The 25,126-nt window shown below is 42.8% G+C and overlaps 1 protein-coding gene across 2 annotated transcripts in view; it reads left to right on the forward strand.

Annotated features, from left to right (window-relative positions):
• Positions 1-25,126, forward strand: part of Vps13 (vacuolar protein sorting 13C) — a 240,439-nt gene that overhangs the window by 191,529 nt on the left and 23,784 nt on the right. For both annotated transcript variants that reach the window (XM_070536982.1, XM_070536983.1), the window contains 10 exons: positions 1,141-1,203; positions 3,504-3,632; positions 5,620-5,750; positions 9,424-9,562; positions 12,033-12,155; positions 14,280-14,392; positions 16,205-16,364; positions 18,815-18,949; positions 21,503-21,584; positions 21,886-21,955. In XM_070536982.1, coding sequence (XP_070393083.1) covers positions 1,141-1,203; positions 3,504-3,632; positions 5,620-5,750; positions 9,424-9,562; positions 12,033-12,155; positions 14,280-14,392; positions 16,205-16,364; positions 18,815-18,949; positions 21,503-21,584; positions 21,886-21,955 — 1,145 coding nt within the window. The remainder of the gene's footprint in view (positions 1-1,140; positions 1,204-3,503; positions 3,633-5,619; positions 5,751-9,423; positions 9,563-12,032; positions 12,156-14,279; positions 14,393-16,204; positions 16,365-18,814; positions 18,950-21,502; positions 21,585-21,885; positions 21,956-25,126) is intronic.

Raw genomic sequence — 25,126 nt, forward strand, 5'->3', positions numbered from 1 at the left:
GAAACCATTTCCCATAAAAAGTGCTGTATACAGACTTTTCTTTGCCTACACACGGAAATCACGATGCAGCATCATGTGATTGGCTGTATTCGGGATTGCAGTGTCATCTCACTATTGAAAATGCACTTAAGTGTGCTTTTCGTGGTCTCTTGCAACACGACGGTCTAGTTCAATTTACTGCGAATTTTATAGAACTTGGGTGGCAAGATTATGATTAAGCCATTTCCATGTATCTTGCATAATAGTTTTCAAGTCAACATTGAAAGGGATTGAAGACAATGTGCAAATATTGTACGAGGGATCTCGGGGACAATACCTGAGAACTTGTAAGAAATCTGAAATTCAATTTATAATGTACAGCATACCTTACAACAAAATTTGCTGCGAGCATGTCGATGAGACTTGTGCCGCAAGTGTACAACACAACGTAATTTCCCGCAAAAATTGCTCGAGGTAACTTTAGTGCTAGTGTCTATGGGAGCTCCAAGCATGGCAGTTCAGCCAGTGTAGGAATGATGGCCAGTACATATGTGCGTTTGCTTAAACTTCGTCCTTCTGGCTTCCAACGGCTTTGCAACGTGTGTTCGACGCGTTTACTGTCTCCTAAGTTCTGCCAAGATGGACAGTGCCAGTAAAGGGGTCACTATTTGGATCACCATAGGGGTCAGGAGCATGCAGGCCCACTGGTCAAGTTCAAATTATCTATCGAAGGCCAACTTTAGGACAGGAATAATGAAAGTTTGGGCCCGTAGAAATGCATGGGTGCTGGTCAGCATTGAATTATCTGAAGTGGTGAATTAACCCGAGTCAAATTAACAGAAGTGTATTGTACTATCATTCCTATGCTCGAGTAATGATCACAGCACCAGAGTTCTCGCTAGCGATTTTTGCAAGAAACTCCATGGTGCACAAGGAATGGGCAATACCAGCTCATGCTGCTGCCTCCTATGGTGCTCTAGGCATGCTTGTGTTCATTCACATATTTTTATTATCATTACTATTTTTTATCAAATTGTAATTTGTTGCTACTGAACATGCTTCTGAAAGTTATCTTGAAATGCTGCAGTAAGATCACAACTGCTAGAGTTGGTTTCTTGGTAGTCATGCTGATTACATGATGGCATTCATTTCTTTCTTTAGACTACGGTCGAGATCAAGGAGTATACGGAAAATTCTGTGTGGATGAGAATACTGCCTGGAGCTGTAAGTACAGCAGCGCTATGTCAAAAGTATTCGGTAATAGTTATGATTACTATTTAATAGGTATTATTATTTTGATCACCAAATACCTGCATTGCACACAGGTATGTTAGAATGCATTGCGGGTTTCATACCTGCACCCTCATGCTGCTATGTTTGCTCAATCCTTTTTTTATCCATACTGCCAAAGACGAATTTTATGCCAGATGGCATTGTACAGATCAGCAATCCGCTGTTATTCAATGAAGGCTTTGTCAGAAATAAAATGGTGTAGCATATTTTTTTTTCTAACTTCCCTTTCATCTATTTTTGCTCAAGATGAAAAAGAAAGTGTTGTAACTTTCTATTTTCTTTGTAGTATGCCTTGCATATAGTACAGGGTGTCCCAGCTATCATGCTTATCAAGCTTAAATAAAAAATGGAAGCCTTGTATGTGGATAAAACCAATTGCATGTCATTAGCAGCAACCTGAAAAAGCATCTCGTATTTTTTTCTTCCTAATTGATCAGTTTTAGTGAATAATCAACTAATTACTACATTAATGGCAGCAATGCCAACATTGGTTCTTGCCATTTGCCAACAACTACTTTGCCAACATTTGCCAACATTAGTTGTTGGCATTTGCCAACAACGACTTCGAAAGCATCAATTTGAGTTTCTTGTGACATGCTAAATTTTACACTGCACTTTTTCTCTCATATTAAAAAAAGCCACTGAAGTGCAACAGTATACCATGTGACATGCAAAACATGTGAGAAGGAAGGAAAAAAAGAAAAAAAAAACTTTTGTAACACATGGAAAATAGAGCTGTGCGAAATACAGTTTGTTACAAACAATTGAAATTTGTTTTTGAAGTTGCTTTAACATGTAATATTAACATGTGTGCCATAAATATAGTAATGTAAAAGGTAGTTAATTAATAATTACAAACAATAATTAATTAGGAAAAACACGAAAAATATTAGATGCTTTTTCAGTTTGCTGCTAGCGACACGCAGTTGCTTTTATCTGCATAGAAGGCATTTCTCCAAAACTCTTCTGCATGATAGCTGGGACACATGCTGTATGTAATGACCGTTGTAAGTCTTAGAAATGACCCACTGCCTTAGCCCAGTGGCCATGGCGTCACTGCTGGCACAAGGTCACGGGTTCAGTCTGTGAGGTTCTCCTCCCGTGCTCTTGGGACAAAGGAACGACAACACAGTAGTGCAAACAATCACTAGGGCATATATTGCACCTTTCATAGATCAATGCCTGCTAGCCGAGTTGCTATCCACAAAACATGCCGATGGGCGCGCGACAAATCCATAAGTCCGACTCACCGCGACCGGAAGCGAGCGAATATGTTCACCCCATGCTGGATTCCAACGCCTGGTCGTTCGCGTGTACGGTCACGCGAATCGCGGCGCGTTTGAAGGCGGCCACGCGAGGCGGTCTCGCAGAAGCATGGGTCGGCGCGCGGGACGTCCTCGCCGATACGCCGGGAAAAGCCAGCCCGTTCTGCCCTGCGCCCCCAAGTAACACTCGTGAGGTGGCGTGAGGTGGCGTTAGCAGCGCAACACTCGCGCCATCTCTCGCATTGCGCCCCAACCGCATCGACCTCCGCGAGCATGACGCAGGCCACGCGGCGAAGCCGGATTACAGGAGACGCGCTATGCGGGAAAACAACATATCAGGGGATGCGTGAGAGTCGCGCATCCCCACAAGTCCTAACTGCGGCAGCTGCATTCCAGGGGAAGCAGAATGCAAAAACGCTCGTGTACTTAGATTTAAGTTTATGTTAAAGAAACCTAGGTGGTCAGAATTAATCCGGAGTCCTCTACTACAGTGTGCTTCATAATCAGATTGTGGTTATTGTGATTTTGGCGCTTAAAACCCCAGAATTTTTTTTTTTCAGTCTTGGAAACTATGTTCACTATTTTCACTCTTACAGAAGCACTCTGAAGTTTGCTGTCTACAACGTTAAGGTTTTTGTTAGAATGTGAGGTCAAAGATTTCAATTCCAGGCCATGGCAACTGCATTTTAATGGGTACAGAATACAAGAATGCAAGAAGGTGCAAGTTAAAGAACCTTAGCTGGCTGAAATCAATCCGGACTCTTTACTGTGGTGTCTCTCGTAGCCCATGTGCTGCACTGGGATACTAAACCCAACAATTTGATTTTAATTTGATTTTAGGGGCAATCCCAACCCTTTTGTACTGCTCCTAGTCAGGGCCTTTATGGCCAATAATATCAACTGAACTAAAATTGCTGTGTAGGGTGTAATGCACTGACATGGTGTTTTGCAACTTGTTTTGGACAGTGCGTACCATTCTGGCCTAAAGAAGTACAGAAACTTGAGCTCCTGGCAAGGTATGCAGACACAGAGGAGTGCACAGTGCCCTTCTCATGCAAGGAGACAAACTCCATCCTACTCAAACTTGCAAACAAGGTGAGACCATAGGTATTACTGGAATTGTGGTTGTTTGAATTTCATTGGCCTTTGTAGCTGCAATGTTACATTACTAAAGTAGACGCAGGGCTGTTTTATGTTACTGCACTATAACTCCACTTTTGCCAAGAGCTTGCTTGGTTGCACTAGCAAGTGCTTATTCTTTCAGCTCTGGCTTTTTTATTGTAATAGCAATTGTGAGGACACTCAAGACGTGTTTGCACCGCTGGCATCGTCGTGCTGTCGGCAGCGCACATATACAGACTGTGTGTGGTGGGTTAGAAGATCTTTAAAGACACAAAAGGCACGCAGTGTTTTTAGCTGCAGGAACGAAGAAGCCGAATAGGTGCACCATCACGCTCTGCAGTGAAGCTAGGACAGTGTTTAGACTTCCACTGCTGGTATGAGCATTGTACACACCCACTTAGTGTTCCTTCTGTGCAGTTGTGTGTATACAGTAGTCCTTTCAGAATAGGGAGTAAGTTTCAAGCTAAATATACCAATGGTTTTCCTTCGGTCTCATCTCATGAGTTATCAAGATACAACACCACTGGCAGGTTTCCTCATTGCTCCAACGTCGTGAGACTTCTGGCAGCTGCCAGGGTACATGACCAGCGGCGGCCTTGCCTTGCATACTGTGTAACGCAGTGTTAAACCTTGCTATTGCTTTCACTGGTTTGCTTTTCAAGCAAAACTGCAAAGTTTTTCTTGGTTGATATGAAAGTGCAAAATTTTTATCGGCGTTCGAGATAAAACTTTAGTTGCAGCCTAATTTACTTGCTTGTAGCTCTGACACTACATTAAGAAATAAGTGTTAAAGAAATCAGTAGGGCCGAAAAGCAGCTTCAGAAAACATGCATTTGAACTTTGATACAACGAAGTCGGTAAATTCAACACTTTATGTTGAAATTCCACTACATTGAAATTCCGCCCTCCATGCAAATAAGTGCAGTTGCTGATGAATTTTTCTTGCATGGAAGGGGCTGTAAAATTTTTTACACTTGTTGGGCAGTTGTAAAAAAAGAAATTCAATTCCAAAATACAAGAAAGATCATTTTGTTGAATTTCAGAGTCGGTGATGAAATATACACTTTCATGCAGTATCGATGACATTTTCACATCGGTGGTATGAAGCGTAACCTGCGAAGCTGTCACGTCGAATGTCATGTCAGTGTCACCCTCAGTGGGATGACACTAGCAGGAAGAGCACAAGCAGAGGGGAGCAAATGCTTCTCCTGCCACTTGCTTCAGCGCATCACCAAAACGTGAGAGTGTGCGACCTCCAGCACTAAACACATGGGAAGACAGCGCACACAAAGCCACGAACATCTCGGCTTGCCCAGCCTTTGCATCCACTATGGATTACTGCAAAGGTAGGGCGCACGGGCTGTGTACGTGCTCAGCTGCACCGACAGCCATGCACAGCAACGACCGGGATAGAGTAGGAGACGTGCACGTGTGACCTTTCGTATTGATATTGAGGGTTTGATAGAGGCTTGCCTAGTTGAGAACAACCATGGCACGAGAACAACACAGATTCACTGACCACAAGAAATCGAGTCCAAAAGACTATGAAGGCTAAAGGATAAATAAACTATCTGAGCCAGGAGGCATGAGACATCCCTTCTTAGCCATGAGACAACACAGGTCTAAGAACTGAGCAAAGTTTATGTACAAAGATACTGTATGAGAGCTGAAACAGCCTTCAGTATTTTGCAGATTGTTTTAACCTTTTGGTTTTTGCTACAGTCAGTGTCAGTGCTTTTTTTCTTCTTTGCCACGGTATATTTTCATGTATTTCATCTTTGTCATGAGAAATATGCAAATCAGAGTAGTTTAAATGGCTATCTCTAATATTTTTGGAAAGTGCAGTCCATGGTTCAAAAGGGAATAGATTTAACATCCAGGCTGGTTTGACTGTTTTTGTAATTCTCATTGTTCCAAATGGTGCTGTGTTGTCATTGCTGGCTTTTACCTCTTCTCGCAGAAAGGTGGCTTGTACATGGCTTGCCAAGTGAGCGAGAGTGCAGCTGTGGTGAGCTTCGGTGACTACGAAGACGGACTGTCACCCGTCTTCTTGGTGAACCAAAGCAGTGCAGCGTTGACCTACTGCCAGCAGTATGTAGATCTTGCTCATGTTTCTATAGTATTCTCATTGGTGCTTTAACCCTGTTTACTTTCTAAAGTTAATTAATGCGCTAGCAAGCCAATCTCGAGTGCAATGCTTCAGTGTAACACTTGAAAATGCACGACACTTCCAATGGCAAGTGCAACGAAATGTTAGACCTTATAAAAAGCTTAATGGAGCAGCCAACCCTCAAGATTTTGTTTCAAACATGAGTGGATGCGTTAAAAGTGCACAAGATTATAGATGTTTTTGATACTGGAACTCAGTCCCACCATTGCCACTCACCGTAACTGACACAGGAGTCAGAATATTGAGAAGCAGAGCAGTGCCTGGCCATGACCACTGAGATTAATGAGTTCCCGTAGTCTGCTAAAAACCTCGAGAGTCATGTTCTGGGATTTGGGTCATATGCACTGGGTCTCTGTGTCATCTGCTTAGGTGCTATTTTAAATGTCATGATTATTAAACAATTACAAACCCTGCAGCTTTTTCAAGATTGCTTCGGTTGTATGCAATGTCTATATATAACCAATAGGTGGGCAGCAAAATGGCGTGTTGTCTGCTACGGCACTTCCACTTCGAGGCCCAGCTCTTCGTTGCTCCAGCATTCCTGCCGTGCTTTGTAATCGGGTAGGAAACATAGACGATTCGGTGATGCAATTATGACCGGCTGCCCAGTGATTTTCTGCTTGAATTCTTCTGTGAACGGAAAGAAAATGTTTCGCAATACATGGAATGAAGTGTGCAAGTATAAATGGGCTGTCACTGTGGATTAGCCACGCGAAACAGTGAGGTATGGGTCCCAAGTGTAGCAGCCAGTATGTGGGTAGAGGTTTGATACTGTTAAAAACGGCGACCCAGGCCCATTAAGGTTGCATGGGCATAGAAGTCTGGAGCTCAACCAGCAGCAGAAAGGGACCCAGGCAGAGACAAGGTGGCGACATAATGAACAAAGTGTTTAATTACATCGCTACGGAGCAGTCAGCCCTGCAAGCTTCAGGATGGAGAGCAACACAAACCCTCTAAGCTTCTACTCAAGGCTGAGGGCTCTTGGCAGGGACACTTTTATACCATTTCTGGAATGACCTTGCCCAGGAGAATGAGGGAGCTGACACCCTCCATGCTTGCAGCCTCCGTTCAGTACATGCAAGTCAGTTCAACAGATTTCTCAACCATCGTTGGTGCAGCAGAGGGGAAGGCACTGACGTGCGCACGTGTACACACAGGCACTATACTTGAATTGGAATTGCTTAATAAGTGGGTGTGCATTAACACACACACTCACACACACATATATATACTTATTACACAGTAGAACCTCGTTGATACATTTCGATTACGTAATTTTCTGGCGCCAACGTTTGCGATCAAGAACATAAAAAATTACCCAATACACTTACGCTCATTTCTGACCGGTTCATACATTCCCAGGAAACGCAATTTTCTCGCCACCAATGTTCAGTATGTCGCTAAACTGTGATCTTTTTCCAGCCGCTAGATACTATGTAAGCAATAAAATGCACAATGCGTGCGCGACTAAGAACAGTATATAGCTGCCCACCACGGCAGCTTCACCACAATATTTGCCCACCCGTCTCATGTGAAAACGCTGGCGCAGCGTCGTGACGATGGTTAGCCGCTGCTTGAAAACGACTATGCACAGTATTAAAGTGAGACGCAGGAGTTCTGAACTGCCACACCACACAAGTTCCGAACCCTACAGAAAGAAAAATAGTTACTGCGCCATGGTTGGGTATTTTTGGTGGGTTTCAGAGGCGAATCTAGTTTATGTTCATTAGCAAGACAATTTTATTTTGTTGAGGCAGTGCTTTAAATACAGTCAAACTTCATTATGGGGAAACAGGATGTAATGAAATAATGTATGTTATCGGTTAAGTGACATTCCCCTTGAAATCCCCATAGATATTCATGGTGCAGTACATGCAATAATAGGTATAACAAAGTAAATGATATACCAAAGTAATTCTGGCTCCCCCTTCAACTTAGTTATAACGAGGTTTTATTGTACATGGATGTCTATAAGGATCTCAAGAAGAATTTTATTTCCTTCGTTATATCTATTATTTCGATATACAGTGAAATATCAATATAACGAACTTCAGGGGCCGTGGTAAATTGTTCGCTATTCTGAAAGATCGTTATAGTGAAGGCACCAAAATCAACCTTTCCACCCATCAACCCATCAGTTCGTAAGTTGTCACCATATGAGCTAATGAAAACGTCACTGTTGGCTCTCATCCGGCGCTGTTGCTATTTTCTATACATTCTGCTGCCATGCACCACCGAAGCACCGTATATTAAGAGTGACGTGCGCAATACAGACGCTGACGCTGAGAAAACTACTGACATAAAGGAAGCCCCATGTCAGCTCCAAACTGCAGTGTTTCTTGTTGTTTGTTTTTGTTTGTTTGTTTGTTTGTTTGTTTGTTTGTATGTTTGTTTGTTTGTTTTTCAAATTCCTTGCCGCCGTGGTCACCTCAACTGTCTTACTCGAGGCGGATACCTGAACTATTTCAAAGCGCAGGTGTACGCAAATGGCTTCGTCCGGAATGTACAGAGTGCCATCGTGTGTTATCCCTGCTGGTAGGAAGGTTACATTTCTCCACGAGAGTAGCTAGTATGGCCGCAAAAGTGTGAAAGAAGGAAGAGGCGCGCCTCGGTTGCTAAGTGACACTTGTCTGGGTGGATCATGTGCTTGCAAGACCTGAGGAGTCGTTGCCTCTGTAATAGGAAAAAAAAAGAAGAGGTTCTCGGCCGCGTTCTTTCTTTCTCTCTCTTTTTTTTTTTGTTTTCTCGGGCACAGTCTCTGGTTTTCCGAACCCATGCAACACGGCATCAACTATCTGCACCTTTTCGTCTGCTAGCCTACTGTTCCAGCTGCCGTGAAGGATACATGAAAATATAAGAATCTCCAAATTTCTGAATATTAGTTCATAGTGCTGAGGTGTTGTTAACATGACATGGAGACTGAATAACGATCATTATTCTGAAGTTCATAGTACTGAAATATTTTTACTGAAAGTATAAAAAGTCAACAGGAGATTTCTGAAAATTTTGTTAATTTGGTGTTTGTAGTAATGAGCTTTCACTATCCCATTTCGTTATGTGAGGTATGACTGTACTTTATTTTTTGTAGTCATGTCCCTATATAGTCGCTATATAGCACTATGATTCTATATGCCGCTCCAGATATATTTCTCTTTTCGGAGATAATTGCTGACATGAAGCACTCTCAATCCCATGACGATAAGTTAAAGCCACCTCACAGGCTCAGTTACTGGCACAGAGGACATGCTTACCACTAAAACGACGAAACACTGGCGAAAACAAAAATGACAACTCCGCCGGTGTCATCGTTCTTGTTTCCGTCTGTGCCCCATCTTTTCAGCAGTAAACATGTCCTTCAGCAGTCTCCAACGAGGCTCAGAACAAGTTCTGCTGGCACAGAGTTTCCATGATGCGGTCGTTTTGTCAGTCCAGCTACAATCTCTTGACTATTTTGCTCATTTGCTCATTGACAACCCAGTTTGGCTACTTCTTGGCTACTCTTTCTTTGTTTGTCTGGCAACCTTGTTTATCTGGGCAGTTGTGAGTACTGCACATGAAGTTGCATTTGCTGAATGCGATTCTCTGCGCGCGCAGTGGTTACAGGGACATGTCCATATACTCCCTGCCACCCAAGACGGCAGCGCACTACACCTGGGACAATCCAATGTCAAAGCGCTGCCTCCTGTGGGGCCCTGCCGACTGTGCCAAGCTCAATAAACTTGAGCTGCTTATGGTGCGTTCTTACAAGTTCATTTCCCTAACCTTTTTCTTTGTATATAAAGTGGACAAATTTTCAGGCCTTCCGTGTTTTTTTGTTTTATTTATTTGGAAGACTATTAGTTGCAACAGTTACTGTCAACTATCGCTTGAACCCACTCAGACGGGAAAATTTAGTGTCACTTTGAGTGGGTGCACTTCAGCATCAGTGTCATATGCAGGCTGATAGACAGAAATGTTTAGTGACACTTGTAGAATGGACTCTCCAATGGGTGCATTCGTCCAACTCACTTTACTGTGTCGAAGTGTGTAACCTCGGCAGCAGTGCTTAAAAATATATATATATATCCAGGGCACTGTCGGCACTAATTCTGAAACCATAATTTTGTTTTATTATTTCAGTTGTTATGAGAGAAAATGTATAAGAGAAAAGGTTATATGAAAAGTAATTGCGAAAATTTTGAATAAAGACTGGTTATTGTGCGCATGGCCACCTGGTACATGTGATGAATGTATGTCCATATAACGTGACAAGGTAAATTGACACTTCATGTCTAGTATACTCTCTCGCTACTTTGCTTACATCGCATGCTTTTGAAATGAGACTTTGATACAGGGTAAACGGAATGTGTCTTAGTACCATATTCACATGGTCGCATGGTTGTAAGTCGACGTATATTTTTAAAAAATTTTAAACTTACCATTGAAACCAAAGCATGGCACTGCCATTAAAGGTGAGACAGGAAAAAGATGAGGGACACTGTGACATGGTTACAATTTTATGTTTGCTTTCCACATGCTTGTTCTGGAGGATCCTTTTTTTTTTTTCCGAACTATTTTTTACTGCGAATATGATGCTCACAGGAGCGTCGATAGTTGATGGAAAAGCTGCTGTTCCAGTCACGATGACACCGACACTCAGAACAGTAACTTTTCTTGGGAGTATCAATAGTTACTGAAGAACTAACAGCTGCTTAAGCATTTCTTTTTGTTTGAGGCGTTTGACTTCACTGCCAGCCATGTTTTATTGTTGTGCTTCATCGATTGTCATGAGTGCTCCAGGTCCATAAGCATTCGGCACTTGTTCACAGCGATGGCCAAGAGAGTTGCCATTCATAACGCCGAAAAAGCAAACAACTGTGCGGTGGGCCACAAGTTCAACGTTTAGAAACAGGTGGTGTGACAGCTGCAGTGAGGCAAAATTTTCAGCTGTGATGGCAAGCGAAGAGGTTTCTGCAGGCCAAAGTCTGGATGTTAACCGGAGCTCAAGGTGAAGCTTGCGGCTTGTGTCACTGAAATACGCGGTCCGTCCCTGCCAGTGACATGTGACATGGTCACGCAACAAGCCCGGATCTTTGCTTCGAAAGTGGAGGTACTTAGATTAAACTTCAAGGCCAGCAAGTCTTGGGCATCAAAGTTTTTGAAGATGGCCGTCTTCTCTCTATGTCAGCATACCGGTGTGTGCCAGAAGCTGCCTGCCACATACGAGGAGAAAGTCCTCTCCTTCCATAGGCACTTTCTCAAGCTCCACAACTCAGGACAATACTTGCTCGGTCAGGTTGGCAACGCCGATCCAACTCCCATGTATTTTGACATGACAAGCAACGCAATGGTTGACCTTCAAGGGAGCTTGTGAGGTGGAGCTCCTCACAACTGAAGTGAAAAGCTTCGGTTTGCTGTCACGCTGTCATGCTTGGCAAACGGTACAACACTCCACCGATACATTGTCTTCAAGTGAAAGGCGATGTCATCGGAAGCATTCCACCAAGGTGTAGTTGTGCTACATGACGGATAACATGGTGGTCAAATGGCACCACCTGGTGTGGCTTCTGAGGCTGGGGGCATCCCTTAAGGGATGCCCCCAGCCTCAGGTCAGATCACATTCCCCCCCAGATCACATACCCAATCTCCTCAAGACTCCTTTCGTGGCCACCTCACAGCCAAATTGAAAGCAGAGCTGTGGAGAGGGCATATACACAGGCTCGAGGTTTTTCGGCGCTTGGACGGGCCAACTTTAACGTCTCTATGTTTGTGTAAACAAGGGTTTTATTACCTGCTCTGCCGTGAGTACAAGTGGTTGTCAGCAGAAGACTGCAAACTTATGCCAACCGAGCTTGTGATGGCTTTGTGCGTTTCTGTGCTTTCGGCATTCACAGCTGTTGTTCCATGCAATGTTGTTGTACAGTCATTTGTGAAGTGCAGGATTTCGCTGCACCGCAATGTGTTGTGGGACTGTAGCAGCGGTGATGACAGCAGCTCTAGTGAAAACGATGGAACGAGTGAGGTAGTCCAGCAACTAATAAAGTGTAGCTGTAGAATGCATCATGCATCCATCAATATGTATGCCCTTTTTTATTTATTTTTGCTCTTGCCATGCGAAAAGAGGGGGTCGACTCATACTTGAGTCTACCTAAAATTGTGTAAATATGGTATTGCTTTTCACCGGTGTCCAAGGCAGCTGTCCACATGTGATGACTTGTTTGCAGGATGACTGCGACCAGATCCAGCTTAAGGATGACCGCAAGCTGTTTTGGATTGCATTCCTGAATGGCAGGCAGCGAACACTGCTCTTCACTGAAGACTCGGGCCTGGTTTTTAAGATACAAGAGGTCAGTGTTGGAGCATTGGCTGTTGGGGGCTGCTTCAGCTGTGGGTTTGGTGTCCGGTGCCCACTCGCGTAAGTCCTAGGCATTGGTGTGGGCTTTTGTAGGAAAAAATGGAAAAATTGGAGACCATTGCTTCCCTCATGCATGTATTCTTTGCACATCGGTTGAAAATAATAAAAATAATAAAGAAGAACGGAGAAAGGAAAGAAAAAAGGCAAGGTACCCAGCATCATTGGATGGACTCAATGCTAGCGGTAAAATTATGCAAAGAAGCTTGAGTTCCATATTACGACACAACATCTAGTGAAAAGCAAAAAGGGCATGCTGTTTCATGTGTCCATAGCTTGCACAATCAGTAGGTTATTATTGGAATGGTTTTGCTGGCTTACCTCTGGCTTGAAAGCAAGTGCTTTCAGCCATCAGACTGAGTCACTGCACTGTTGGTGTGGGTTTGCTGATCCTATATATAAAAGCTTGGAAATGAGCACATTTTGTTCAGTTAATGTTGTTTTTGGTAGCACTTTAGTGACTGACTTTTGTGGGTGACCTGTGCAGCTGCCATGGTGCAGTGGGGTAGCCAAAATTTATTTGGGGGGGGGAGGGGGGTTCTTTGCCGGCCACTACTTCCCGGCCATTCCCCGGACAAGCATTCCCCGGACAAGAATGCTTTAACAACGAGAATGCACATTTTTGTGTTGCTGAAACAACACTTGCTTAATTTCTGACAAAAGCTTTTCATTGCTAAGGGACGCAGCCACTTAATATCAAATTATGCTATCGTTCTTATGCTATTTTTAAAAATGATGGTATTAAAAAAAACTAACATTTCATTTACAAATTGATGTATTTATAAACGTATGTTGATGACCTAGTTGGTACGTGACTTGGAAAAATGAACGGCATTAAAAAAAGGGCTGAAAAAAACAAGACAGTGCACTGTCGTATGTCTTCTTGTTTGCAGCCCATACTTGTTGCAGCCCAGGTAAAAGTGGAGATATGCATTGTTTTCCAACCAGGTCTTCTAGAGAGGGCTTTGGCCAAGGCAATGTATGGAAGAGGGCGGGCACTATTTCACAAGTCACCTATCACTCAGTCTCACCTTTGGCCTTGTAGGCATGCTATATTATTCTACATTTAAACATACAGGAACAAACCTTTGCACTAGAACTTTGATAGTGTTATATAATGCAAGTTTCACTCACTTTCAGTGGCCTGCTGTCCAGCTTATATAAAGAGATGTTTGGAAGTAACTTGCTATCATTGTATTGTGGTCATCACATAGCGCTTATTGTTATTTGAGAACACTTGTGAATTGATGAGGCTGACAGTCTGAAGCAGGGCTGCTTTCTGTGTTAGAAGCCTTTATTAAAATTGCAGAATTCGTAGTTCACAGTAAAATTAGGGCTAGTAACTGTGAGAGATTTGCCGAGACATTTAGTTAGGATAGGCCGTCAGCATCAAGCAGTGCATGCTATGACAGGGTAGGGGAACCTTAGCTAGGTGACAGCCACGGCCATCTGGTATTGAGTGACTGGGCAGTGATGAGCCATTCTCCCTATGTCTGTAATTTTTCTTCAACTTCGTTCTTGATGCCTTTTATGCGAGTGTGTGTAGGGGGGGGGGGGTGGAGGGGAGGGTTCGTCCGCCCAAACCTCCCACCTGACTATGCCAATGCCATGGTGGATGTGCCTATGGCATTTTGATGCTGAGTACAAGTTAGTGTGTTTTACTTCTGGTTGCGGTGACCACATTCTAACAGGGGAAGATTGCAAAAATACTTGTGCACCGCAATATGGTTGCACATTGAATAATCCCAGGTAGCGAAAATTTATCAGGAAGCCTTCATCACAGTGTCTATTATATCCCATGTGTTGCTTTGAGATAAATCAGTGGTCCTTTTGGTTCATTAACTCTAGCGCAGCTTGTTGTGTGCATGTGAGGAAATAAATGAGACTGGGTTCAATCTGGCTGCATGATTTTCTGTACTCGTACGCCCGTTCGCTAATGAAAACTGTTATCATTGTGCTCCAAACGTCTAATCACTTGTTCACATCTTGTTCTCAAAATATTAATTTACATTGTCACTCTTGGATTTGCTTTCCTGACATGCTTATTTGTGTTTTTTAGTCTGGAGCATTGGAGCGGAACATCTATGACATGGTGCTGAACGTGCAAGCCGTTGGCATCTCTCTGGTTACTGCCACACCCAGGAGAGAGATCATTTACATCTCCATCACAGGGTTAGTATGCACATCAAGCGCAAAAACTGCTAGCTCTGATAAAATGTTAAGTTGTATGTGTTGCAGGCATGATACTCAGTACAGAGCAGCTAGACAATTTGAGTACAATGCTTGGCCTGTTTTGTGCCACACTTCTTCGCACTTTGTTCCCATGATTTCTTTTTTCTGCCTTTAAGGATGTACGAATTGTTTAATGTTTTGAATAATGAATGAAGTATTACCAAATTCATCTTGGTCTTCGAATCAAATAGTCACTATGTGTAAATGCAAATATTTTTTTAATAGATGTAGAGTAATTTATGCTGTAAACTGAAGGCTGTCAAACCAAAAAATTGCAGCAGAACTGTGATAAACATTCATCCCAGTAGGCTTAGTAGACTTTTATAAAACATGAAAAGTTAAGTAGCAGAGCATGCTACAGTCAAATCTCGTTACTACAAATCCGATTAACGAATTTCTAAAATTTACGAATATTTTAGATATCCTCGCCAGATACCCTATATCTTCAATGTAAAAATATTTCAGAACTGCGAATTTCAATACAGTGCATATTTCAGAATAACGCACGTACATAGTTTATTTTACCCTTTATAACCAAGGAACATCAGTATTACGAATTCAGCTAAATGTACCAGCGCCGCAACTCTCGCATGAAACAGAAACCGCGAGTGCAGTTGCTATCATCATCACCATGTCGCAGTAGCTATCATTGTCACCATATGGAGTGCCAACTGCTTCATCACAAACTTTACCAAGAATTTCACGACGAAGGTTTGGCGATGTCAGTGCGAGATCCAACGATGAATGCAGCTAGTGACGGCACCAAGAAGAAGCGAAAGCTGTTTTCGCTGCACGACAAATTTTACGCATTATTGCAGGAAATTGATGCAGGGAAAAAGCAAATCGACGTGTCCAGACAGCATGGCATAACCCCATCGACCGTTGCAACCATTATGAAGGATCGAGACAAGATTGTCAAGCTTCACTGGGAATTGCAACTCGCTCCTACGAGGAAACGGCTGCGACTGGGAAGCTTTCAAAATGTCAGACTGCAAAACGTTGCTGTGTCTGGCCCAATGCTCCAAGAAAAAGCCCATGAATTTGCCAATGCACTTGAAATAACTGGGTTCGACGCCAGTGCGGGTTGGCCTTTTCATTTCCGCCAAAGGAACGGGATAACTTGGCAGGTAGTCTTGGGTGAGGAAAAGGCTGCTGACAAAGAAGGCGTGGATTCCTGGCGCAATGATCATTTTCTATAGGTGGCTGAACCGTACTCTGAAGACGATATTTTCGACACGGGTGAGACCGCATGTTTTTATCCGCTCCTGCCAGACCGGAAGATGCACTTCAAAGGGCCGCAGTGCAAAGGAGGGATTGAAGTCGCATTTTCACTTGACAGTCCTGCTCTGCTGCAATGCAACAGGCACGAAGAGAATTAAACCGCTCATCATCGGCAAGTACGCGAAGCCTCGCTGCATGAAAAACATCATGTCATTACCGCACGACTACCACGCCAACAAACGAGCCTGGATGACCAGTGAACTCTTTTCCGAGTGGCTCATCAAACTCGACGACCAAATGAGGAGGGATGACCAAAGAATTCTACTGGTTGTCGACAACTGCTCTGCTCATATTGTGAATGCTTGCTGGACACACATTCACACACTTCGTTGTATTGAGATTCTAAATACATGGTGCTCTATGGAAAAAAGTTATGAAAAATTAAATACTTATTTATATAGTGAATTTTGTTATACTGAGGTTTGTTATATTGAAGATTAACTGTAGTTTGTGCCCCTCGTTGAAATGCAGTTCTGGTGTGAAGTGGGAATCCAAGAAGGAGACGAAGAACTACTACAAGGCTGTGTCCACCAAGGAGTCGAACCAGTTGGAGTTACAGTACCAGCGCTACAACAATCTGCGCCGGCTGGACAGAGACCCTCCCTCTGTGCTCATGGTCAATGGCAACGAGGTGAGGCATGCCAGGTGGCCATGTTGTCGCACACAGGCACTCTGAACTGGGAGCCATGTTTTGTGACAATCTATTTCATTTCCTACTGTTTTTGGCCTTCGTTATTCTCGCAAGCAACTGAAATGTACCACCGTGGGGACTGTTCTTTTTTACAGATTTGGGAAGTATGAATGAGCTCCAATTCGGAGCATCATAGATTCAGTGTTTCGAAGACAGGCCATTAATGAAACTGATACTGGATGAAGTATGCGTAGTATTTTTGTTACAAAATAAAATATTCTGTACTTACAAATATTGGAGCTCATCCATCATAACTTCACTCTAGAACTGAAGCCTATATAGGAACTGGCCAAAATAGTGCTTCGCCCCTGATATCTCAAAAAGCTCCATGTAAACTAATGACAGAGGATCCAAATGGACTGACTATATGCTTGCAAGCACTATAACATGTCTTGTCTCAATAGCTCATGGACTTATTTTCGGGGTTTCTCGATTGCTTAATAGTAGCGATCGGCGCAAACTGCTTATGAACTTGTGATGTGGGATCCATGCAGTTAAGATTCTTGAGCACTATACAGTAGAATCTCAGTTATATGAATCTCTCGGGATGTTGCAAAACCTTGTATCACTTGAAATTCATATCACCCAAGAACATCTAAAAAATTGGGAAATTAAGGTGGGATGTGGCAATGAAATGGCCTCCTCCCAATTTCCGTGGTAGGAGGCGACGTACATGGGAAGCATCTCCCCAAACTTACGATTGAAGCGTTGTGTAAGGCCATTTAGTCCGCTCAGATGACGCCATTTTCGGCCAATGGTTGGCACCCGTGTCGCGGTGTCACACCCGGCGGCTCTCTGCAGTCTTGCCTTGCAGACTTGCAATGCGCTCTTCAAAGGCGGAGAAGGGGGACGCTTGGGCTCCATTCGAGGAATGTTCGCTGATAGCGCACGTGGTGAAGATGTGGGAATACGAAGAATGAATGATGTCGATGAAACGATGAGCCGGTGACTAGGCATAAGTAGGAACATCCCTATATGCTATGGGCTTACAAGAAGCCATGCCCTTTTTAGAAAAGCTGGGCATCCGAGCATAGGCATGCGAGCATAGGCTGGGCATTTGCTCAAAGAATATTTTTATAATATTTAACTGTGCAATCCTTCCTTCATCTCACTGTGAAATATTTATATACATAAAAAATACGCAGCAGAATTCAAGAAAACTGCGCTTATGTTGTATGTCGTCTTCGAAATCGGGAAAAAGATCTGGCTCTTGAAGGTGCTATAGCACCATTGATTGCGCAAGCACGGCTTTGTGCTGACCCAGCGCCACCATCTTGGTGTCACCATAAATACAAGACATTGAAGATTCAGCTAGATCCAGCACTGCATTTCTTCATTCAGAAATAAAAAGCAACAAAAGCAAGTGCAAAAAGCAGAAACTTCATTAATTACTGCAAAATTCATTACTGCAGTCGCGTGGTACACAGGGAGCACTCCTATTGGTTGACGCGAATTTGAATCGCTGGTGCGTTTGTTTAGTGCACATTTTGGCTGCAGTGAGCTGCACACTTTGCATTTTCCAAGGCCGACATTTCGACATCTGCCTGATTATCTCGTTTTTGTTGCTGCATCCTAGCTGCTGGCCAACTGTGATAAGGACATGATTTGTGCAACATAAGGGAATCTGTTTACTTCTCTTTGTGGCGGCAAAGCTACTTTGTGTCGTACAGTCTGACGGGTGCAAAGGTAGAAAAGTATCAAAGTGTCATTGAGCACCAAAGATGATGGAGGATGTGGAATAGAGAGATAAAGCTACATGTGGAAGCAAATGCCACCAATCTTGCTTATGTGGCAAGACTGAGTCGTGTGTGATCGGCGGCTCCAGATAATGTTACAAGGTATTTGAAAACAGCCAACAAGTTGCATGTACTGCACAAAACAAAAGCTTTTTTTTTTTTTTTTGAGAGGGTGGGGGTGTTCGTGTGGGGGTGGAGCCATGGGGAAGTTGCGTAGATCGCTCTAGCAACAGGAATGTGACCGGTGTATCGAAGTGGTTACACTGCCAGTCTTACAACAGTACCTGGCACTATCTGCACGCTGGCGCCTGCTTACCGGCCCAGCCGGGGATCGCGCAGCGGCTCGATTGTTTGTATCATCTGCAGCGGCATGAAAAGGGGTTTACAACAGTTAAAATTTAGCACATTGTAAGTTAATGGACTTGGGCAGAGACGTTTGAAAAATTTGTATCATCCCAAAATTTGTATCAGGCATGATTTTATCACCGAGATTCTGCCAAATAATGTGTAGTCTGTATTTTACAGCTCACATGGTTGTTTTCTTCTTCGATCTTTTCTTTGTATGGCGGCTGGTAACGTACAGTTGGAGCCCTTTCAGTGCTAAAGCATTCTGCTAGAAAGCAGGCATTCTTGTTTGAACCTTGCTGTTTCCAGGTGGACTTCAAGCAGATGAAGGTTATGTCGAATCCCAAGAAAGACCTGCGGCGCCTTGCCAGGCCTGGCATTTGGGCTACGTACAAGAAGTCTCAACACCAGACTATGGTTCACGCCAAGCTCCACTTGCTTCAGGTGACCATTTTTGAAATCGTAGTTTCTTGACACAGCCAGAAATTGCAGTGTCCTTTCATATTTCAGTGTGAAATACTAAAACAGCCATGTACTGAGGTAATTAACCGCTTGACAAATTTTTTCCAAAATTTTTAGAAGTGCAAAGAATTTGGCAGAAGTAATTGTGTATTATTTTCTTCTCAATATTACAAGAAACTGAGCATGCACACAAATGTGAGAAAATTGCCAAAAACTGACAAATTGTCATTCGGCACCAGAGGATGCTCGTGATATTAAGTGTCACATAGTAGTGATGGTAAAGAACACAACAGCAATACTGTGAAAGACGAAACTAACTTTTATTGGGCCCACAAAAACGGGCTACGCTTAAAGCATAACGATAGGGGCGAACGCAGTCGGCAATGGTCGAAACCTGATCTACTGGTCCAGCGCATCGGCTTTCATACACAAGCCATCAAACGTTCCAGAGTAATCGCTCATGCCCGCATGTCTTCCAGAAAGTTCTACACCATTTGTGTCGCGCATACGTGCAATCAGATTATACAAGGTTCGGTGACAACAGACAGCAGATAGAACAATCTATAACATTCCAGAAAGTTTCGATACATGCAGGCGCGTCCTGCACTGAGTGATAGCATTGGTTAGATGGCGAAAAGCGCTTCCCCGAAAAAGATAAACAAGTCCATGTGTCACAAGCTACCTCATCATCGACAGTTACAGTTAAGTGTGCTCCAAGTTAATTTGAGGTTTTTCTGCTCAATATGTCAATGACTATTATGATAAACTTTATTGTTAGCAAAATAAGGGATTATAGTAGGCTGTAGCTATGTCAGACACCTGATAAACTTCAATTTCAGCCATTGTTCATTGCATGAGCTTTATGGGGTGCTATAGCGTAAAACTATTCCAAACTTCTCTATTCCAATTTTGCAATCAGCCCTCCGCGATTGGTCAAAAACTTTTTGGAACCACCCCCACTTCACCTGTCTGTCACGCGACGTGACGAAAACCGCGATAGCTCCCCATCTGATATGACGTGTACACACTGATTATGCAAGATTTGACCCAACAAAAAAAGATAGTTATTTCTGATTCGACGCTTTTTCACCATTATCCCTCGGCTATTGGTCAAATGTTTTCGGGCTGCAGACGCTTCACCTACCTGTCACGCAACGTCACAAAACCACGAGAACTCACTGCGTCAAAGTGACGTGCGCGCGTTCAAGATGCATTAATATGCCGAACAAAACTGAATTTTTTTCTGAATAGCCGCAGGCTGCCCCGTTCCGAAAGGAATAAACGATGGCTGCCGCCAATCGCTCAGGCACTGGCTACTTGCATGTGCCGGAGAGCATGGGTTTATTCGCTATTGTTATAAAACTCTTTACGTTGCCCTGTAACGTTTTCGAGCACTTTCAGCACGTTTACGACCTTGCTCTGCCAACCCTTCTTTCCTGAGGATCCGTTTTAGCGTCAATCTTAAGCTTCCGTTGCATGCCGCCGCGATTTTCTACCAGCCACCACGAACTAAGTAAGGGAAAGCAGACCAATCGCAGACACCGGCACCACCCTCTTCATCCGGTTATCGATTTTCAGTGCAGTGGCTTGGCCCCATCAAATCTCCCTCCACTTGAGCATGTTCCTCGCCTCTTGTGAGCCAATTAGATAAGACAAGCCGCTCAGTGTAGGCAATGTTATTGGTTTTTCAAGCAAACAAAAGTTACCTCCTATGAATGAGGAGAGCACTTGAGTGGTCTGTTCAGACAACCCTGCGGGTGACCGCCCGATGCTTGCGTCGGCGTTTACGCAAATTTGACGTCAGCAGAACGGAATAAAAACATATTGGAATAGTTTTACGTTATAGGGCCCATGCTTTAGAAAATGCAAATGCAATTCATGTAAATGTCAATTTCACACTGACATCAAATGTTGTCATTTAGCATATTTCACAATACAACATATTACAGAAAATCTACTCGTCACTGTACATTTGCTCTGCTTTTAATATTTACAAAAATTTGCCCTTTTGTATGCCTTGTTTCCTCTATGCACAGTTTGATCTTCTCCCCATGCATGGTTTAATCCTCGGTATCTTTCAGTGTGGCATATCCTTGTCATTTCTGGCTTCAATGAGTACAGTCTGATAAGGGGAAGAATGAAGTAATCTTTTTCATCTTAGATTTCGGGGCATGCGGTAGATGGTGCACATGGACTTTCATACTATGTAGTACCCAGAAAATATTATAGTACTTGAATTCTTATGTATCCTTAAATACTCTTACAGAAGGATAAAAGAAGAGAAAAGAAGATCGCGAGACACTGGCTGCTGCGTGTTGTTGTTGGTCAGCCGTCTTGACCACATTGACACTGCTTGCATATATGTTGTAAATATAGTCTGTCTCTGCTCCCAACATCCTCGTAACAATACTATTTGTTACCACTAAGTTTCCCTTTCGGCAGACCAACTAGCCCTTATGACTGACTTGATCATGTAGATATTGCCAACAATTTGGTAACAGCTTCATTTTGTTTCTTTTTATTGTTTTCTCACAGGTTGACAACCAGATTGCAGATTGCACTTTCCCTGTGATATTGACCCCTGTCACAGTAAGGAGGTCCCTGGGAGAGGGCATGAGTAAGTGCTGCTTCAACATGTCTTAAGTTGAATATTCATCAAACTTAAAAAAAAAAGAATCAATGAATTGCCCAGTTTTTCTCTGCTAAAGAACTTGAGCCGTGGAAACAGTCATGGATTGTTGCAGAAATGTTGCTTTTTATGACATCTTCAGCCTAGTTGAACCACTCAAATGCAGTTGTAGCTTAACTTTTGTGATTGCTCAAGTAATTTGACATTTATTTTTTATTATTCATGACATTCTTGTCTGTTTCCAAATTCAATATGAAGAAGTGAAACTTGATATCTCTTTCTGATTTAGTTCCCAAGCCCTTCTTTGAGACCAGTGTGATAATGCGACAGTTCGACTACTCACAGGTCCGGCAATTTAAGTAAGTGTCTGCTAATTGTCATCCTGCATGCCATTGCTAAATGTGTTTGTATGAGGGACACCATGACTCGGACAGTATTTGTAGAAGAGCAGTAAGCTGGGTGAGCTGGTATGGTTTGCATCGTATGTCCTATTATTTTTCTTGGCCTGTATGTTTGTGCACTCTTTATGGTGCAGTCAGACAGGATAGTTTTGTCACTTTGGCCATGTGCGGACATGTGGATATCATTATATAATCTAAGCTAACCCATAATGCTGAACCATACTAAAAGTTGGCCTAAAAGGGCCAAGTAGTTTTGAATTGTCTGATTAAAACAAATAACTCTTTTTAAATTTAACAACCTGAAAAGTGTAATTGGGCCTCATTTGACTAAAACGGATACGAGAATATGGCTTCAAGGCTCTGTGCTTACTATTGCCGTGAAGCTACCCATTCAGTAAAGAATGGCGTGACTGAACATTCAAAGCTATATTGTTTTGATGTTCTGCTTTGTATAGTGGAGTAAAAGCATAGCAACACTGTCAGGCACTTTAGTTTACAAAAATTTTTTGCCGGTTAAGTATTGTTCTGGGAAGCACAGGATCACTGAAAGTTATTTTGCACGAAACTTGTACTATTCTCATCCCTTATCAAAGTGGCTAACCAGCTGTGGCATTCTCGTGATGAGGTCAGGTGTTTAAATTCTCAGCTACAGTGACCGTTCTCTGGTAGGACTGTAATGCAAAAATGCTCGCGTTCCAGGCTGTGATCACATTGATCAGACCATGTCCATGTGTTGCTTTGTGGCATTACAATCAGTAAATCAATCAATCGCTGTGCATAAGGGCTGCAGCTGTTTTTGCAGCTGTAAACAACTGTAATATGCAGCTGTTTTTCACTCTTAGTCATCCACTTTATCAGCGTATTTAATGCCTTTAGCATCAGTTTTGTGATCCTCACATGAAAGGCAACATTGATATGGTGCTGTTCACTTCAGCAAGGTAGAAACTGTGCAGTTTGGTATGTTTTTGTGGTGGGAGCTTGTCTGCGAAACGGAGTTGTTTTCCTCATGCATTTCCTCGTGTCTGTGTTCTTGAAGATATGCCTCCATATATACATGACATACAGAATCTGCTGCATGTTCTTAGAGAATGTGTACAGCTTTGAAGTTGGTTGTTTGTTTGTTTAATATTTGTGAAACATCTGATCAACTCTTGTCTGAGAGTGGTTGGGTTATCACAGCTGATAGGCATGCGCCAAAAGTGTGTAGTTGTCTGAAGCAGCATGGCTCTGAACTTGAATTTGGCTGCTGAATAATTGCGGCATGGCTGTTTTACCGTATATTTTCGTGTAAAGACAGCATCTTTTTTTCTGAAAAACGCGAGTTCGATCTTCCAAGGTGCACCCTATGTATGATTCAAAGGCAAAATAAATTTGTAGTTCTTTCTGCACCTGTTAGATGAGTTACAGAAGCCAAGCATGTTTCTTTGATAGTGCGAGGAGCTCCAATACTGCATATTTTAAATTCTGGTGGCTTTCTAATTATTATTTTATAAAACTCTTTGAAGACTGCTTGCATAGTAAAGTTCAAAATTGTTGCAAGAATGATCGTAAGAGGAACTAAGAAAACATCATAGCACTTTTTTGAAAAACTATGAAGACCTTTGCGGTGGAAATGTGTACACATCTTGCTGTAATGCCTAATTCTCTGAACTCCCAAAGAAGTTCCACCATCCAGATATGGTGTTTTGACAGAAAGCAAAGCTACATAGGAGATATGAGAAATACCGGAAGTAGGCTTTTCCACATTGTTAGGGTGCCCTACACAAGATGGCCCACTGCATCACTGTGCTGAGGGTACGCTTACAAAAAACGGCAGTGTGTAAAAGTTGACGGTGGCAGGGATAGCGGCACCATCACAGCTCATCATGCACATGTACTTCATTTTCACTTCTAGGGTGACGTCTGCCATCATGTGTGGGTCAAGAGATGTGTGGGGAAGCACACTTGCAGAATTTTGCACATCCCCTTTCTACATGCTCATGCTACTTGGGATGATCACTCTTTTCTTCAGCACATCCTGCACTACATGCACATTCAGACACAAGATATACCATAACTTTTGTCGAGCTAGAAAAGAATGTGCCTACCACGGGCATTAGGGCAGGGCCACAATGTTACTGCTGCCTGAAAGTAAGACCAACAAGGCTAGATAGCAGTGGAGACTTAAAAAGGTCAACTGTGACGAAAGCGATGAAATGGCTTGAATTATCCCGCAGGTTGAATTAAACAAAACACATACATCAAAACACACCGTTGATTAATTTGACAGTATTTGCCAGATTCTAACATGCCCCTGAACCAAATGCTCATCCACCCTTTATGTGTCCAAAGTAGAAAAGTAATGTAGAAATAACATTAAAGCTTCTAAATAAAGTAGAACTCTATGCACACCCAATTTTTCAACGAGAAAAAGGAACAAGGGTTTAATATGTGTTGCACAAGGGTGGCCAGTTATCAGAAGTCAGCCTCACAATAGTACACCTGTTTTAGGCAATAGAGCATACAAACAGCATGAAGGCAATTTTGGTTTCTTATCCGATTGCACCACGCAAGCAACTTTCAGCTCGATTCTTTTGATAAAAAGACGTGCATCAGAATCGAGTAAATACCATAATCAGACATTGCCAGCTATAGCTATTGCTTGAAAATCTTCCTAGAGCAGGCTGAAAATAGGAGTTAATGATGGGAGATGACGTATGTACGATGCATTCACTGTCCTCTATGCTTTACCGAGACAGACCCTGCCACTAAAGGGGTTGCTATTGGGGTCATCGTAGGGGTCAGGTGCGTGCTGACTGATGAAGTTCAAATTATTTGGTGAAGGCCCATTTTAGGATCGAAATAACAAAAATTTGGGAACATAGCAATGCATGGGCACTGGCCACAACCTGTTGAATTAACAAGAAAATCTAGTTAAATGAAGTAGAAATAACAGAAGTCTGCTTTGAAAAATATTACAAATTACACATAAGAAATGTCGTCCTTTAGATAAAGAAACCAATTATGCAATCCACATACAGACAGTTGCAAGAAATGTACGAAAAAGCTGCAGGTAAATAAGTATTGCCATCATCATGTAACTTCGGGCTGTTATTGTAATTTCATCAATTCTGCCATTGCTTCAGCTTC

This window comes from Dermacentor albipictus, chromosome 4 (assembly GCF_038994185.2).
Source record: "Dermacentor albipictus isolate Rhodes 1998 colony chromosome 4, USDA_Dalb.pri_finalv2, whole genome shotgun sequence".
Taxonomy (NCBI): Eukaryota; Metazoa; Arthropoda; class Arachnida; order Ixodida; family Ixodidae; genus Dermacentor; species Dermacentor albipictus.